This window comes from Calypte anna, chromosome 8, assembly GCF_003957555.1.
Source record: "Calypte anna isolate BGI_N300 chromosome 8, bCalAnn1_v1.p, whole genome shotgun sequence".
Classification (NCBI taxonomy): Eukaryota; Metazoa; Chordata; class Aves; order Apodiformes; family Trochilidae; genus Calypte; species Calypte anna.
In genome coordinates this window covers 7077031-7093801 of record NC_044254.1, presented here as the reverse complement: position 1 = coordinate 7093801, position 16771 = coordinate 7077031, and the positions used below count along the sequence as shown (strand labels likewise).

Here is a 16771-nt window from a genome sequence, read left to right as displayed (position 1 = left end):
GTTAGTCAGCATGTGAAGTTACTAAGCCTGTTCTATGGGAAAAAAAAGGCCACCAAAAAACCAAAACCAGACACTTACAGAAGGAGGACACCTTTGATCAAATATGAAACTAGAGATCAAATATTTTCATTTTTTCTTCTGTAAACTTCTCTCCCTACACCTGTACTGCTTACCTTCTCCCAGCAAATCCAGCTGAGAGCACTTAAGAATTAGACTGCATGAAGAATGAAGATCAACAAAAGAAATTATCTTCAAGCCCCCAACAACTGTGGCTGTTAGAAGAATGGTACAGGAATTCAGAAGCAGCTGTAGCATCAAGTACTTGAATTGTTTCTGAAATATGACTAAGTTTTCAGTTGTCTAAACTGTCAGTTTGCTCACCAAAACAGCCATGTTCTGTTGCATGCCTTTAGTCAAGCTTGAAATTAAAATGCTTTAAACAATATACCCCCTCAAATAGTTCTAAAATTGAGCAACTATGAGAGGGGGGAAAAAAACCCTTAAGACTAAACAGATGCAATTTGGCTCTGAAAAGTGATTACACAAAACTGTCACATTATTCATAAAATCTAGAAGACCAGACTGCAGATTTGGGGAAGGCCGCCAGATGTTTAAAACAGACAGTGCAGCACAATTCACCCATTAGTGATTAAATCAAACTATTTCCAAAAGAAGGTAGAACTGCATAGTAATCAGTCAGAAAACTATGGAAAAATACCTCAATTAAAAATTCTAATCAAAACAAAAATAAGCAAGCAGACAAATTCAAGTTCTAGAAATCTTACAAGCGCGAGAGGGCAAATGAACCGAAGTGTCTGATTTTATGAACAGCAACCTCACCAAATCAGTAAAAAAAAAAAAAAAAAGTCAGAGATCAATGTGACATTTGATTAAAGAGGGCAATAGGGAGGGTCACCTGCTGCAGATGCCCCTGCTCTGGCAGGGGGTTTGAGCTCTATGATCTTTGAAGGTCCCTTGCAACCCCTAACTTCATGATTCTGTGATACAGATAAAGAATCCGTGTCCTGCATTATAGAAAGATTAGAGGCAAACAAACAATCACAAGCAGTGAATGACAGGAAATGAATGATCCCTTGTCCCAGACCACTAGAGCATCAGGACTACATCCCCAATATGAATGGGACAATACAGAGACTTCCACAAAAGCAAACAGTAACTGTGACAGACTGCTGTCACTGTAGGTTGGGAAAGTGTCAAGAAGGGAAGTGATGCAGTGATTAATTCTTTAGATACCATAAGCAATTGCTTCTTGGAGCAACTGGTCCAAGTTGTCACAAATGGAAAAGTAATTCTTGATTTAGTCCCTAGCACTCACTTTAGAGAGGCAGCTGCTGAAGAATATCTTACAACAGGAGCATCAAAAACAGGAGTACTCAAATTCAACATTCTTGTGAACAAAATAAACTCCTAGATCCAGGGAAAAAAATCCACCACTATTTTATTTCAGCAAGGGGTCTGTTGTAACAATGAAAATGCTACAAAAAGATTATTTAAAACAGAATCTGAAAGGGCAGAATTCAAGCATCATGAAAACTTTTAAAGATACTTTAAAAAGAACACTCAACCACTGAAGACTTCAAAAAAAAAAAAACAACTCCTGGGACAGTTACAGAAAGCAAAAAAAGGCTATTTAAAATAAAAAGCAAATTTCAGAATCAGAAACTGTGTCCAAAAGGAAATATTAACTGTATTTGTGGAGCAATTACTTAAGATTATTGCCATCTACATAGAATTGTTTAAGGAGCACCTTGCTGGAAGAATCAGTACTTTTTTCAAACACATCAAAACCAGAGGAAGCCTGTCCAAAAGCTGATAAAGATGACAGATTATTTTCTTTTGCTGTGGCCTGATCTTCCTAGTGTCTTCCTTTTGCATGTTAATCTATCTCTGCATATTTGTTTACTAGAGAGAGCACTGGGAAAGTTCACACACAGGCAATTTGCCCTGTGGAAATAACAGCTTGAGGACCTTCCTCAGCTGAAGCAATGTTTAGACAAACAATAAAAATGACATTTTGGGGTGCTCACACTTCACTACCATTCACCCAGGAGTCCTAAAGGAATTCAGGACTAAAAAGTCAGACACTACATGGTATGTAAGCTACTGCTGAAGTCAATTTTGTTTTAAACCATTCTAGGAGAATTCAAGAGACTGCAGATAAGCCCAAGCCAAGCAGAGAGTGAAAATCTATAATTAAAAAAATTATCAGGCACGTAAGCAATTCAAGCATCAAATGGAAAGATCAAAACAGCATTTACAGAGGGGTATCATGCTTCCCTGATCAAAAATCTTTAAGCAAACAGGCAAGTAGTTAAGAAATTATCTGTCTGAGAGAACATATCTGAGTTTCCTAGCTATTTTTGGGAAAGTCTTCACAAAGGTTCATTAACAAAGCAAAACAATCCCCTCCCAACCAATCTACAAATGAACAAAAACCTCTGAGCTGTTCTCGGTTAGATCACAGCCTTGGGTGGGTAACATGAGGTTGTTTCCCCATCTACTTACTCTCACTTTTATTTGCACAAAATATAAAAATTATCATTTGATGATTTCTGTACATGCTATCAAGAATGTTCCTGTAATCCTTCATGAGCAGAAATAAAGACTTGCTATTATTCCTGTTATATTCATCAGGTTCATCAAATTGTACATGTTGGAGTCAGGAACAAATTTCATCTTTGTGCTTCCTGTCTTTCTCCCCATGTTAGGTTCTGCTTAAAATCACCACCTCACCTTATTGTTACAAGGATACTGCAGCAAAACATCCAACTCTTTCCCCAATACCTTTGCAAGTTCCCCTCAGAAGACATGTAAAGATATGAATGCTGTGAATAGATTGCCAAAGGAGGTAAAAGCTACCCAGGTGCCTTCAGTATGAGCATTTCCATTGACTAAAACATTAAATTCACCAATTTATTAACTGTTCAGCAGTAAGACTGCTACAAATCAGACTCAAATAAGCAATGCTTGCTCTGCCTGAAGCATGCAGTTGTGTCACATACCTAGTCACCATCCCATAATTCATGAATTAAATAATTCTACCACTAATTCCATGAGACCAGGCTGTGAAAATAAGGGCTCTATAAAACACTGCTAAAAAGAAGACAACTGAAACTGGAATCTTGTTTACTTCTAAATTTTTTTTCCTCTGACAGTACCTAAAGAAGCAGCGAAGGCAAAGACTGCAATTTGACACTAACCTCAGGAAAACAGACATTTGCAATCTTACAGAAATTGATTTATTGCTTCCTTGAGAAATTCAGTACCAAGTACCCCTGTGATAAAGAAAGCCTAACTGTCCAAAGAGCAAGCTGTCAGCAGGATGGCACATAATCAAGTGCAACTGAAGTCATGCTCCTTTAATCCATGAAGAGACAAAATACACTGAAAAGCCTCCACATGGTAACACTTTCTGGTTTTGCTCACTTTAACATTTTCTTTCCTTACTTTGATGTTTTCCCACTGCTTAGCAGTCTTTAGGCTTTCAATGTACACACTCTGCTACTTTCTGTCAGTTGCTCCCCTCCGCTTTTGACTGTTTCAAACTCAAAGGTACCCTCAATACAACCCTCCCAATTGCACGGGTTTAGTCAGCTTTGTTTAAGAGGAATTAAGCTGTTACTTGGTGTCTCTTAAATGGCTGAAACAAGTATTTTGAGATAGATTTTAAGCTTACAGTAACGAGCTAAGAACCAACTCCTCTGTCATTGTGCCAAGAGCCCCGTGAGCCTACCTTTGCTTACAACACTAAGCAAAATTCCCCCAGTCACCTACGATTTAAGTCTAAAGAAGACTTAAAGAAAATAAAAAAACATAGTTTGTCATTTGGATCATAAAGAGCTTGGTATCATTACCTTGCCCGTGCTTTGTAAGATTGTAGTTCTTGTCCTCCATACTCTCTCCCTGCTTACAATATCTCTGGTTACATCCACTTCAGCATCAACAAAACTTCTCTGTTTAAGAGCAGTTATGTCATCATCCAGATCAGTTTTGATAGTTGATCTTTTCTTTGCCATGATTTTCGCTTTGATAGCAGCAATTTTTTCAACTGACATGGCTTCAGACAAGGACCTAAATGAGGAAAAAAAATGCAGAAAAGACTGAATAATTGCATAAACAAAACTTCTAAAAAAACCTGTGAATTAGTTACTTGAATCTGCTTAATGTTTATGGCTATGCTATAAATCATAACACCTTATACATACTTGAAGATTACATGAGTTTGGCATTGCTGCTTAGGGGACAAGAATAAAATTCCTGACAAAACAATTCATTCCAGCAGGAGCACAAAAAGAATCAAGAAAATCCCAATAATAACAAGCAGGAGTAAAGACTGCAAATCAAAAACCTCAGAACTAACACTGCAATTTATAATGTCATCTAAATTTCAACTCCCCATTATTTTTAATGGATCACAATTTTGTTGTGTTCAGCCAATCAATCCCTGGCTACTCTGAGGCTTTCAAAGCATTAATCTAAATTTTGGCTGAGGTGCTGTTAGATGGAATTGGCCACCTGGAATTGCATTACCTTTTCAGAGCATGTAGGCCAAACAAACAACAGATGGTAGTAACTTTGTCCACATTAATCTGTGTTTGAGGTAGTTCAGTTCAGTCCAGGAGTGTAACATCTTTATCTGTTTGCTTTTAATTGTCAGCACAGAATTCTGTTGCCAAACAGTTAGCCCTAGTGTTTTGCAGGTGAGTTGAAGAAAAAAAAAAAAAGGACTGATTTGCACAATCCTAACTGCACATATGCAATTTTAATTTTTAAAAGTTAATACAAGAACTGGTTGTAGAACTGGCTGTAGTCTCATACAACCACTGGAAAGGGAACTTTTTTGTGGTGCTGTTAAACAAAATAACAATCATGACAAACCTGGAGTTCAAAATCACTGCCTGTAAATCTTATTGGAACTGTTTTAAAAGGGCAGTCTTTTACATCCAGCATTAAAAAATATCTGTCAATATAGAATACAAAGTAATTGCAAATAACACTCAGTAATCCATACTGCAGCACTGTGTAAAAGTCCAAAACAAAATCATGATGCACTTAAGGTAGCACCCAAATTATTAGTTAATACAAAACAGTGTGTATACTTTCTGATTTTTTGATCCTTAGACTTTGATTTAAAGTAATATATGACAATCAGACTTTTTTCCCTATAGTTTCCTTGTAAGTAGACATATACAAGTGACAGAGAAGGAGAATACATTCAAAATGAGTACTTTCCACCTGGTCAGGTGTAATTATGGATTATATAAATAGCTCTATTCTGCTACATTAATTCTTGCAAATCTAACTTCTTAAATTTAATCCCAGAAACACAAACATTCACAGTATTGTTTATGCTCAAGAGGGAAATTTCTCAAGAATGCAGTTGGTCTCATGTGAAACTATTTATCTGCAAAACACAGTGCAGACAAAGAAGTACATTAAGTCACACCCATATATCTTAGGAACTGTAATATGACTCCCTTTTTACCAGAACTGACACACTGAGGATATTAAGCAATTGCCTTAAGAATTCTCAGCTCAGGTATTTGAAAAGAAATTACCAAAATCTGTTATGCTACTAATCCCAAGAAAAAACAAGATCTTCCAAGAATTTAATTTCATCTCTGCTTGGCTTTGGGAAGATTCAGCATAAGACTCAAAACCAGCTGTTATTCTTTTCAAAATTCTGTATGGATACAATGGAAAGGTAATGGGCATGTTTTTAAGCACCTGAATACTGATTACTACTTATGGCAATGACAGTGAATTATCTTATTCAGAGGCACAAAGTTCACCTCTGTAGGGAGTCAAGAGAGGCTGTGTTACCCTTTGATCTGTTCTTACAATTTCTTCCTTTATCATGCAAGACAATCCTCAATAAAGATCTTTTTCTTTGAAACAGAGAAATAATCAGCTACCCCTTGCAGTTCTGCTCATTATATTTGGCTGCTTAGACACATTTACAGTAGAAGAAAGCAGAAATGGCAGACTTGGGAGGAAGAGACAACTGTCTGCTCACTTCTTAGGACACCCTAAATCTCATACCATGACATCTGAATGTCCAACTCATGGAGTCAGACCAGCAGGAAATTCTGCCTCCTCGAGTAGATCTAATGATAACACCTAAGGGAAGAAGGACTTTCACAAAGAGCTGCTTAAAAGCAAAACAGTCTGCCTTAAATAACACAAGAATTGTTCTCAGATCTTTAATTAAGCATTATCCAGAAGAAAAATATTCTTACCTGATCTGCTCTGTTTGCACAATACCCTCTTTATGACCTTCCAACCGAGCTGCCAACCGCTCCTTGTCAAGGCGCACGCACTCTTCATCCTACCAGCAACACTTATGTTTAATTTTATTGTGCATTCTCTTAAAAAAATAAATACAACTAGAATAGAAGCTATTTGGAATTTTATTTTTTTACATTTGCAAGGACAATCTAAAGTTCCAATTTGTTTTAATCTGTGCACTAGCATTAAGTGTACAGCTGTTGGAAATTTCCTCTCAAGAACCACAAAGCATAATTAGAAAACTGAAAAGCAAATTACCATTCCCTCATCAAATACCTGGCTCAGACAGCACTTGAGAACAATAGAAAAAACAGAGAACTTAAAGCTGGCAAACCATGCACACATTCAGGTGGAACAATACATGTACACACATGTTTTAGTTAAATTTATTGTGCACTCAAATTTGCCCAGATATTTAATCAAACACTTCTTAAAAAGAAGTACTGCTCAGGACTTTCAGACATGGCATTTCTAGTAAATACAGAAAACAAGTCAAGAGTAAGGAAGCCTCCAGTTACTCAAGAGAGATTTGAGATAGATGTGTAATTTGGAAAGCAGTAGAGCTGTATTTTTATTCCATCTTTTCAGCTTCTTAGTGCTGGCACTACTTGTGTTCAATCTGTCTTGTTGCCCCACAAAAACAATATCAGCATCAAGCCTGCCCTACTGCTAACAGAAAGCTTGGAAAGGCTGAAGCACTGCAAGCTGGTCATGCCCATGTATCAGGAGAGTCCTGGAATCTCTACACCAAAATGATCTCTGAGTGACTTAAAACAGATTTTATAGACTCTGAGCTGCCAAGGCAGCAAGGAAATGAAGATGGCCATGATGTCATTAGGCTCGTGTGAAGAATTTTATTCTCCAAATTATGATGGTGAAGATCTACAGTTTCAAAACAATCTGGCATCAAAACCACATAGGATAGTGCAGAATAAAAATCTATAGTTCACCTGCAGGTCACCTCCTCACATGCCACTGAGAATGCACAAAGTATTTATGATTCTTACACAGTTATATCTAAGCACAAACAGTGTTCAAATCCAATTCCTAAATAAGGGAGATAATGTATTTTGATAATTCTTCCTTCTGAGAAGAAATCTAAAGCCTCAGTACTCTAAAATTTGTATAACCAAATTTGTAACAACTTACTCAGTTTGAAAAAAAAAAATTATGAAGAACAGTTTTTAAAACTAGGCAGAGTTAAGTAATAGTGTGCTTAATAACTACACACCTTGGTCCTATTCAAGAGGTGCTTGTGAAAATACTGATAAATTAATTACCTAGGACAGTTTCAGAAAATAGTAATCACCAGGGCAGTTTCATACACTGCTACAGAGAGACTAAAACAAGTGAAGTATCCTTTGACAGAGATAAAACTGGCATTTAATTATAATGCCAACTCCTGAACAGCAAATAACAATGACTGGTCACTAAAGAGTATTTTTATTCCAGTGCCATAGGTCTTAGAAGGCAGTAGATAATGTAACAGGTAATTACAGCAACATGGTCAAGCTCTCCCCTTTTATACTACAACATGCATCTAGCAACTAAAATTCCATGTTTAAATCAGAGGCTTAAATTCTAACTCCTTCCAGTTCATGCTCACACTAACAGAAGTACTGTCTGCACCCAGAGGGCAGGTAGCCCAACTGAACTGCTACAAAACCAGATAAATACTGTAATTTACTACCACCCCCAATTTGTATAGATGACCATTAGTCATTACCTCTATTCTTGGTTTCTTTGCTTCTGCTAATATTTCATCAGCTGCTCTTTTAACTACGAGAAAAAGAGGACATTTAAAATGCAAGATTGTAGTAGACTTTCATAAAATAAATTTCAAAGTTATTTTTCAGTTAAACTGTACCTTGAGTAGAACGTTGAAGACCAATTTCAAGTGGAGCACTTCTGTCTATGCTTGATGAGGTTGCTGTAACCAAGCACAGTATTTCATTTAAGTAAAAAAAGATCTGGAAAAGTACTTAATTATAAAAGAAAGGACAACAGAAAAATTGCAACAATGGAAATTCTAACAAGCTATCAGGTGGCAAAGGCAGCCAAATGCCAGCACTGGAGATATTCAGAACATGACTGAATCTGAAGATAGATCACCTTGCTCGGGGTCATTTGGCCCTTCTTTGAAAAGGGAATGGAATCAGATGATCTCCTGTGGTCCCTTCCCATATAAATTAGTCAGTAATTCTATGATTTATATATACCACATAGAAGAAAACAGAGTCACAAAGTTAATTACTTTATAACCTGGAATCAAGATCTACTAGTTTGTTTAGCTTTTGGAATACAGACAACCTGCTGATCCCTTTAAAATGTATATACAAATGGTTTACTGTTCATATTACAGAAATAATCTCATATTCCAGTATACTTAACATTCTAAAACCACATACAAAACGGCAACCTAAAAAAGTAAGCCATATGTACCCTGGTCTCATTAGAGAAACCTCTTTTCTTTGACTACTGTTGACAAAAATATTGATGATGCAATACTAGGCAAGTGTGCCAGAAGGACAAAGCAGTGCTCTGATATATTTTAGTAGATTTTATACCACACATTTATTGCATCAAGATCAATGTACTACCAAATGTTCCCCAGAGTCTAAAAATGAAATAAATAACAATATTAAGCATTTTAACATGTATCTATTAACCAAAGGATGTTTATAAAAAAGCAGCTCACTTCTGAACATGTATGTAGGAATGCAGCTCCCATCTAAGCGTCATAAAAATAGTTTAGAAGAAAATCTAAACTTTAAGAAGACTGAACATATTCAACTAAGCTGCAAACTGACCATGGTTAACCATCCTTCCCTTCCTACCCCTCACCTGTCCCACAGCTATGAAACATTAAAGCACAGCATGTATTTAAATTAAAAGTAAGCATCACTCACATGTTTCCCCATTCAGGTATGCAAGCAAGTCTTTCCTATCAGGTCTTCTTACCACAGGAATGTTTTCAGTCTGAAAAAAAAGCAGACTTCATGTTAACTTCTTACTCTCTCAGAAAGTCTCCTGCTGAAGATTCTTCACTTCTACTAATTCACAAAGACAGGAATACATGTCCTGCCTCCCAAGAAAGCATAACTATCAGACTAAAAAATACAATTAACTTCTAAAGAATATTCAGTTACACAAAATGAAACATGTTGTCTGCTATAAAGCTGAATGGGAGGGACAGTCTTTTCCCTCCTTCACTTCTAACTCACAAATAAGATTAAAAACTAGCATTTAACACACACACACACACACACACACACACACACTTATCTGCCAGGAATCAATGCTGGTATGCAGAAATACAGAATTTCAATGTTGTTGTTCCAAGAACATACAACACACAGCATTGGTGCATCAGGTAATCATGGGACACAGGATGATGGGCTCATAGAAAGCAGTCAAATGGAAACCAAAAGGATTTTTTTTTTTTTTTAGAGTTCCTCTATCTTCATTTGTATAGTGCATCCAATTATATCTTTAATTAGATTGCATACTTCAGAATCCACTCCAAAGCTATTCTGCTGCACTTTGTTTTGTAGATTCTGCACTCTTGGGCACTCAAGGACCATCTAGACTGGGATCACACATCAGAGAACAGATAAACAGAGACAAAAGTACTTTTGAAATAATAGTCTGGAGACAACTGTAACCGTAAATATCAAGAGAAATGCTGTAATTACTGTTGAATCTGGGGTAAGAGACTCTAAACACAACCTGATGGTCTGAAGGGACTTGGTTAGAAAGACAATTGTCAAACATTCTACCTTGATGGGGGCTGTCATTTGATCCCTATTCTTGCATATACTTTTTTCCCCTTTCCCCCACCAAGTTCATACATCTAAATGCTACTATTCTTCCCTGAAAATAATCATGTACATATTACTCATTGTTAACAAGACAAAATAAAATTTTAATTAGTTTACTTACCGCAGCACGGCGGACATAAACAGGATGTGAAAGGTGCACATTATTGAGCAGGAACAAGATAGAATCCAAAGTGTAATATTCCCTGGGTTGGCCCTCTTTTCCTGTCCTGTAAAATCACCAAAGATATCAACATTTAACTTCTCTGCTTCTGTCTTACGTATTCATATTTTTAGCAAAGCTTTTTCTTTCCATGTGCCAGTTGCAAGGTAGCAGTAATATTATCAGGCTATGGCCAAAGCGGTGAACTATCAATCATACTGACAAATACCAGTGAGGGATCTATGTTCTTGCTCCCTCTTTACCTAACAAATTACAAAAACTGTCTAAAATAATCCAAAGAAAGATCTAGATGGGTTGTAAAACATACAAGGAGCAAGACCTGGGAAACTGTCAGAACACGCTCTCCCATATGTCAAATACATTTATTCTGATTATCACAGGAACTGTCTACTTTATTTAGGATAGTCAGAGGAACATACCTGAATCACAGATAGAGATAATCCTATGGGAAAATGCTCTTCTCATTAACAAGACAGAATTTTCAGCACTAGACAAAGCACAGTGAAGAACTCTGAATACACAAACACAATTAAGTCTTGAGAGCAAAAGGCTCAAAATGGTGCTGAAAGGTCAAAGCAAGGAGCAACTAGAAACTAACTGCACACAAAACTAGCAAAATGAAAATTAACTACAAAACCCACAATGAACTCCCATACCAAAATCAGATCATTTCATAGAAACATGAGTGCATCAAGTCCAACTCTGACTTCAAAACAGCTTGGTTGAAACAGATGCTTCTTTAACTATAAAGGGGAATCTATTCTGAGTAATAATCTTGGGGGGGTGGAGAAACAAACAACAAAAAAGCAATCTCTCACAGCAAGGCTGAAAAAAAAAAAAAAACAAACAAAACAAACCTAGAAGTTTCATCGTGGCTTCATATTTATCAAATCTAATTCATACATGTTCACCCCTCCATGCTGTTACTGAACATTTTTGTAGGGTCAATGCTCCCTAAATACTCTGACCACTCTGAGCAGTGGACCTTTCACTCAGTTTCCCAGCCTCTGGCAGCACCAGGAATGGAAGGAAACCAGGGATTCCATTGCCCAACCCTGGGAGCTGCCAGAGCCCAGCTCCAAGCAGGACAGGGCTCCCCCAAACTGCCCACTCCCTGTCCCCAACCAGCTGGCTCACTTCAAAGCCTGAGGAAGATGACCCCCAAGAAAACAAGGCCAAAGCAGTAAAACTGGACACTGGCACAGAACTTTGATCAAACTGGAGATTTCAGGAAGAAACACCTTTATTAAAACCATAAGGAGGAGTTTTCCCTCCAAGTACAATGATTTTACTCATGGCTCACCATCAGCACCAGAAGTTTCACCACACAAGTGCCAACCTCACTGGGGGAAGAAATAAGAAACACTCAACTATAACATCTTTTAACCTGAAATAAGTACACAATCATCTACTAAAAGAACAGAAACGCATGTCCATTTTCTCCATACTATGGATATAATGCCACTACTGCTTTTCTTCCTGGTATTTTTCTAATATTATCCAAATCAAAAGTCTCCAGTAACCTGTCCAGAACTCATCACCAGCAGTAAGACTGGAAGCATTACTTTCATAATGATGCCTGAGTAGACCAATGCACCTTTACTTACACAGAGAAAAAGTGATTAAAAATAGAGGGAGAACATTAGAATCAAGGATCTTCCTTATCACTGTTTCTTCCTTCCAAAAACTTAAGTCTTTACAGGGAAGGGGTGTGCATGGATGCTTTGCTGCTCAGGAGAAAAGGGAAGAGACACATTATCACCAAAAGTTAACTTGGTAATTACAGCTGGCAGAACTGGATTCCTCAGAAAGAAATTGTATTTTACTTTTTCACTGCTATCTTTGATAAGGTGGTATCTAAACATATTCAGAGCACCAGGAGAAACAAAAGCTTCCTCCACATGGAAGGCTCTGAAGTGAAGTCCCTGTCACGATACAGTTGTCACTTCAATTTAAAACAAACATTTTAAACTATCTCACTTCAGAAGAATTCATTATCATAGAATCATAGAATTGGCTGGGTTGGAAGGGACCTCAGAGATCGTCAAGTCCAACCCTTGATCCACTATCGCTGCAGTTCCCAGCCCATGGCACTGAGTGCCACATCCAGTCTCTTTTGAAATATCTCCAGACACGGAGAATCCACTACTTCCCTGGGCAGCCCATTCCAATGTCTGATCACCCTCTCCATAAAGAAATTCTTTCTAATATCCAACCTAAACCTCCCCTGGCACAACTTGAGACCATGCCCTCTTGTCTTGTTGAAAGTCGTCTGTGAAAAGAGACCAACCCCCCCCTGGCTCCAACCTCCTTTCAGGGAGTTGTAGAGAGTGATGAGGTCTCCCCTGAGCCTCCTCTTCTCCAGGCTAAACACCCCCAGCTCCCTCAGCCTCTCCTCATAGGGTCTGTGCTCGAGTCCCTTCACCAGCCTGGTTGCCCTCCTTTGGACCTGCTCCAGCACCTCAATATCCTTCCTAAACTGAGGGGCCCAGAACTGAACACAGGACTCAAGCTGTGACCTCACCAGGGCTGAGCACAGGGGCAGAATCACTTCCCTGGACCTGCTGGCCACACTGTTATTCTTTGAAGTCTGTGATAGCCACTGAACTTTATCTGAAGTCCACCTGGTCATCTATTTAAGCTTTTATTTACGCCATTCAGCAATAAATGGCATAATTTAGAAAACAAATACTGAACAGTTTATCTATTAATTTGAAAACACAGTTATTACAAAGCCAGGGGCATTGACAAAGCTCAGCAGATTATCACCAGTGCAGCTGATAATTCATCACTGAAACCACATAGAGAAGCAATCCCCGTCCTCATCATGGGTGTGAGAGGATGTTTTGTTAGATGGACAAGATACCACAGATTAAAGGGAATAATTAAATGACCAAACAGTTGCATGCAAGAAGAAAAATCTAAGCCTGAACTGACATTTCAGCATCAGTTTGTGTTCCTCAGGTTTTCTAGACAGCAAGAACCTGCTCAATAAACAGCTAAAAATATATGCATTTGAAGATAGCTTACTTCATTCAATTTAAAAACATTCAAAGTAGCAGGATAAATTAATTTGCTTATTTCAGATATTTATCAGTGACAACAATCAAATCCAATAAAATCTTAAGATTCAGACCTCAAGAAGTCCAGTATTTTTAGTCTAGTGAGAGTTGCATCTCTCAGTAAAATAAAACTCCAGCTTAACAAATGGAGAAACTGTTTGCATAGTACAAGACAGGGTTTCACCTGCTTGTTTTTAACATCTCAAATTTATTTCCTACTCATCCATTCACCTTCAGCCTGTGGGTGGCAGAAGTTTATTCCTTTTTAACTGCTTTATTTCCTCTTCCATATTTCAAAGCATAAATCTTTAAGGCACTACAGGCCTGTGTTTCATCCACAAAGCAAGCAGTAATCTTTAAAAATTACAAGACTAAGCATGCAGAGTACCACACAAATTATAATACCCATGACTGGCTGCTCACTGTTTAAAAACCTCTCAGCTGTGCATACAAACCCCTCTGCTGGGCAAACAAAGCAAGTAAACTTCTGCTAGATTGAGTCCTTCCCTGGTTTTGAAACAGATTCTATAATCACCCTTGAGGGGCAACAGATCAGATGTTGGACCAAACCACACAGAACACCTCACCCAGCTTTCTTCACATGCCAGCAGAGGTATTCCTATAATTATTATCCAGAAAAGAACCTGGATTAAAATTAATTTCTGCTCCCTCCCCCTGCCACAGCCCAGGTTACTTTTAACTTGGCTGAGTTCCTCACACCAATTCACAATCTGGCTGACACTTGTGCCAGCACAGAATGCAGGGCAGCACTGCAGGCTTCTGCCAGCTTAGCTGCTCCAGAAGACACAGTGTTAAAGGTCTAGAGGGACTACTTCTAATTCTAGCAGGGACAGAATGCCACCACTGCTGTTCACACTTGAATTACCCTCTCCAGACACTGCCAGCAGAGATGCAATTACAGCAGCCATGCATGTGGACACCTAAAAATGAAATCAAAATTGGCTTCATGAAAAATTCAGCCAATAAGAACAGCTCACTGCAAGCATAGTCTTGATCCTGAATGTAAGTGACCTGAATGTAAAAGATTTTTTAAAACTTAAGACTCAAGACATCTAAGTCTCTGCAAAGGTCTGGTAATTATATGAATGAACAGCTCCTAAACTGTGGCCTCAAAGCTACTGAGTGTGGCTTGCAGAACTGGTCTGTTTATAGAGTGTCTTCAGTGTAAAAATTAGACATATGTAGTTTCACAGTGGTTCACAAGAAGTGTGAAGTAACAGCAGTCAGATCCTACCAAAACTTCAGAAGCCACTGGTCTGACCCAGGATTTACTAAACTTCAAAGAAAAAAACCCTGAAGGCCTAGAAAACATCTGTCACAAAAGGACAAGGAGATATTAATGAGGTTACTGCTTCTGTTCTGAGCAGATCATCCTCAGCTCATTCACAGTTCCTTCTTGAACATGAAGATACAGCAATAACTTAACACCCATAACAGTTTCTCCTCTCCAGCTGATGTCCTTCTGTCTCCTGTTAACGATTTTTGGGACTAATTCAAGGTTTCCTAAACATCAGCAGAGTTAGGCTGGCAAATCAGTTTTTCTTCCTTCCAGAGGAACAATGAAACTTGTCTGTCTAGTTAACCACTGTTTGTTACTGCTTGGGAAAAGCAACTTGTAGCAAAGCAACCACCACAATTGTCTATACAGCTGATCAGCAAAAACAAAACTAAAATTTTCAAGGATTCTAAAACTTAACTGTTTATGCAAATACTTTCCTCTCTCTTCAGTCTCACTACCAGTATCACCCACTCAGCCAGGAAGTGCAAATAAATCCCAAATGAGCTTCTGAAAGTTTGAAAAAGGTAATGAAATAGCACATTTCTAGTTTTAAGAGTACAAACTAAAAACAAGAGGAAACCAAAAAAAATCTGTCTATAAGTTCACACAAACAAATAGGTTTCTTCTCTGTCTCAAACTAGAAGTCAGAAAATTTAATCAATATTAATACTGATACTGTATTTATGAAACAAAATAATCCCAGGTCACAGACCAAACGACAAGGAGATTTTTGAGAAACCCTCATGTCCTTCTGTTCTTCTACCAACCTTCAGAGGATCCTGAACTCTTTGATCAGCACCTGAAACATTCACTACCCGATGCCTGACAACCAACATTTTTTCTTCTCTCGAGTTTAAAAGAAACTTTTAAATTCAAAACATTCCAATCATTTTAGTTAGGACATTAAGAGAGAGAAGCTGCTGAACTTAGCTGAATGGAGAGTGCAGATCTCTCCTGCAGCAGGAGTGACAAGTACAACCCTAAAAAATTCAACAGGTACAAAACTTTGCTTCCTAAAAGCTTCCCAAAAAAGCATTTTACCTGATGTCATCATTTCAGCGATACAAACACTCCATTTGCTTATCACAAGACCGACCAGGAAGCAGCCTGCCCCGGGTCCAGCTGGGGAAGAAGCCCCAGCCAGGAGCAGGCTGCGAGGCACCGAACCCGCACAGCTCCGCCGGGCTGCCCGGTGACCGCAGGTGTCGGTTGGGACCCAGGAGGCTTCCCTGCACCGGGACAAGGCTCCAGCAAGACACAGCGATCCCGGATAAACCAAGAGGGTCAACGCCAAGGGTTTGGCTTCCACAAACCGCAGAACAACGCTGGGGAGTTGCCTCCTGCACCTCACCGCATGGACCTGCGGGACCCGCTGCCTCCAGCCCCCCCGGGGGACACGAACAGGCTGAGAGCCCAGGAGAGACCTCACCCCGGACCCGGTGCTCTCCTGGCCCAGAGCCGGGGCGCCAGCAGCAGTCCCGGGGTGCCGGGAAACTTCCCGAAGGGATCGGCGAGACCTCCCGGCCCGGCACGGGCTGCCGTCGGGGGGAGGGAAGGGCATCGCATGAAAGGTGCGGGCCGCAACCCACAAAGCGAGTGGGTCGGACAGCCCCTGCGGGGAGACGCGGAGCCCGGCGGCTGCTCTCGGAGCCCGGCGGCTGCTCTCTCGGAGCCCGGGGAGAACGGAGGCGCCCGGCCCCGGGTGCTCCTGAGGGGCCCTGTCGGGAGGAGGCTGCAGGCCGCCCGCCCGCCCCGCTCCCTACAACGCGACAGGAGGCGAAGAGCGGGCGAGACCCCGCGTCCCGGGAGCTGCCCCGCAACTTCGGAGCAACTTCTCCCTCCACCTCCCCCGCCCGTCCCTTCCCAAGCGAGGCGGAGCCCGTCCGCCCGCCCCGGCCCCGCCGCTCACCCCCAGATGACATAGTTGGTCTTGACATTCTTGGGCCAGGAGAACTCGCCGAAGATCACCTCGTCGCCTTTCACCACGATCTCCTTCTTCTGCGTGTTGTACTGCCGCAGCACGCTCAGCACGTCCGCCATCTTCGCTCCGGAGCCGCCGGCCGCCGCCGCTCCGCTTCAGCCCGGCCCCTGGGCCAGC

At 39.9% G+C, this 16771-nt stretch overlaps 1 protein-coding gene across 1 annotated transcript in view; it reads right to left on the bottom strand.

The window, feature by feature from the left end:
* The window catches only part of CDC73 (cell division cycle 73), a 104175-nt gene extending 87412 nt beyond the window's left edge, over positions 1–16763 (bottom strand). Inside the window, exons 1-7 of the mRNA XM_030455116.1 lie at positions 16583–16763; positions 10252–10357; positions 9219–9288; positions 8177–8239; positions 8036–8088; positions 6261–6349; positions 3876–4092 (exon numbers count right to left, since the gene is read on the bottom strand). Of these exons, the coding sequence (XP_030310976.1) occupies positions 3876–4092; positions 6261–6349; positions 8036–8088; positions 8177–8239; positions 9219–9288; positions 10252–10357; positions 16583–16713 (729 nt within the window). The 5' untranslated portion in view covers positions 16714–16763. The remainder of the gene's footprint in view (positions 1–3875; positions 4093–6260; positions 6350–8035; positions 8089–8176; positions 8240–9218; positions 9289–10251; positions 10358–16582) is intronic.
* Between the last annotated feature and the right edge of the window lie 8 nt (positions 16764–16771).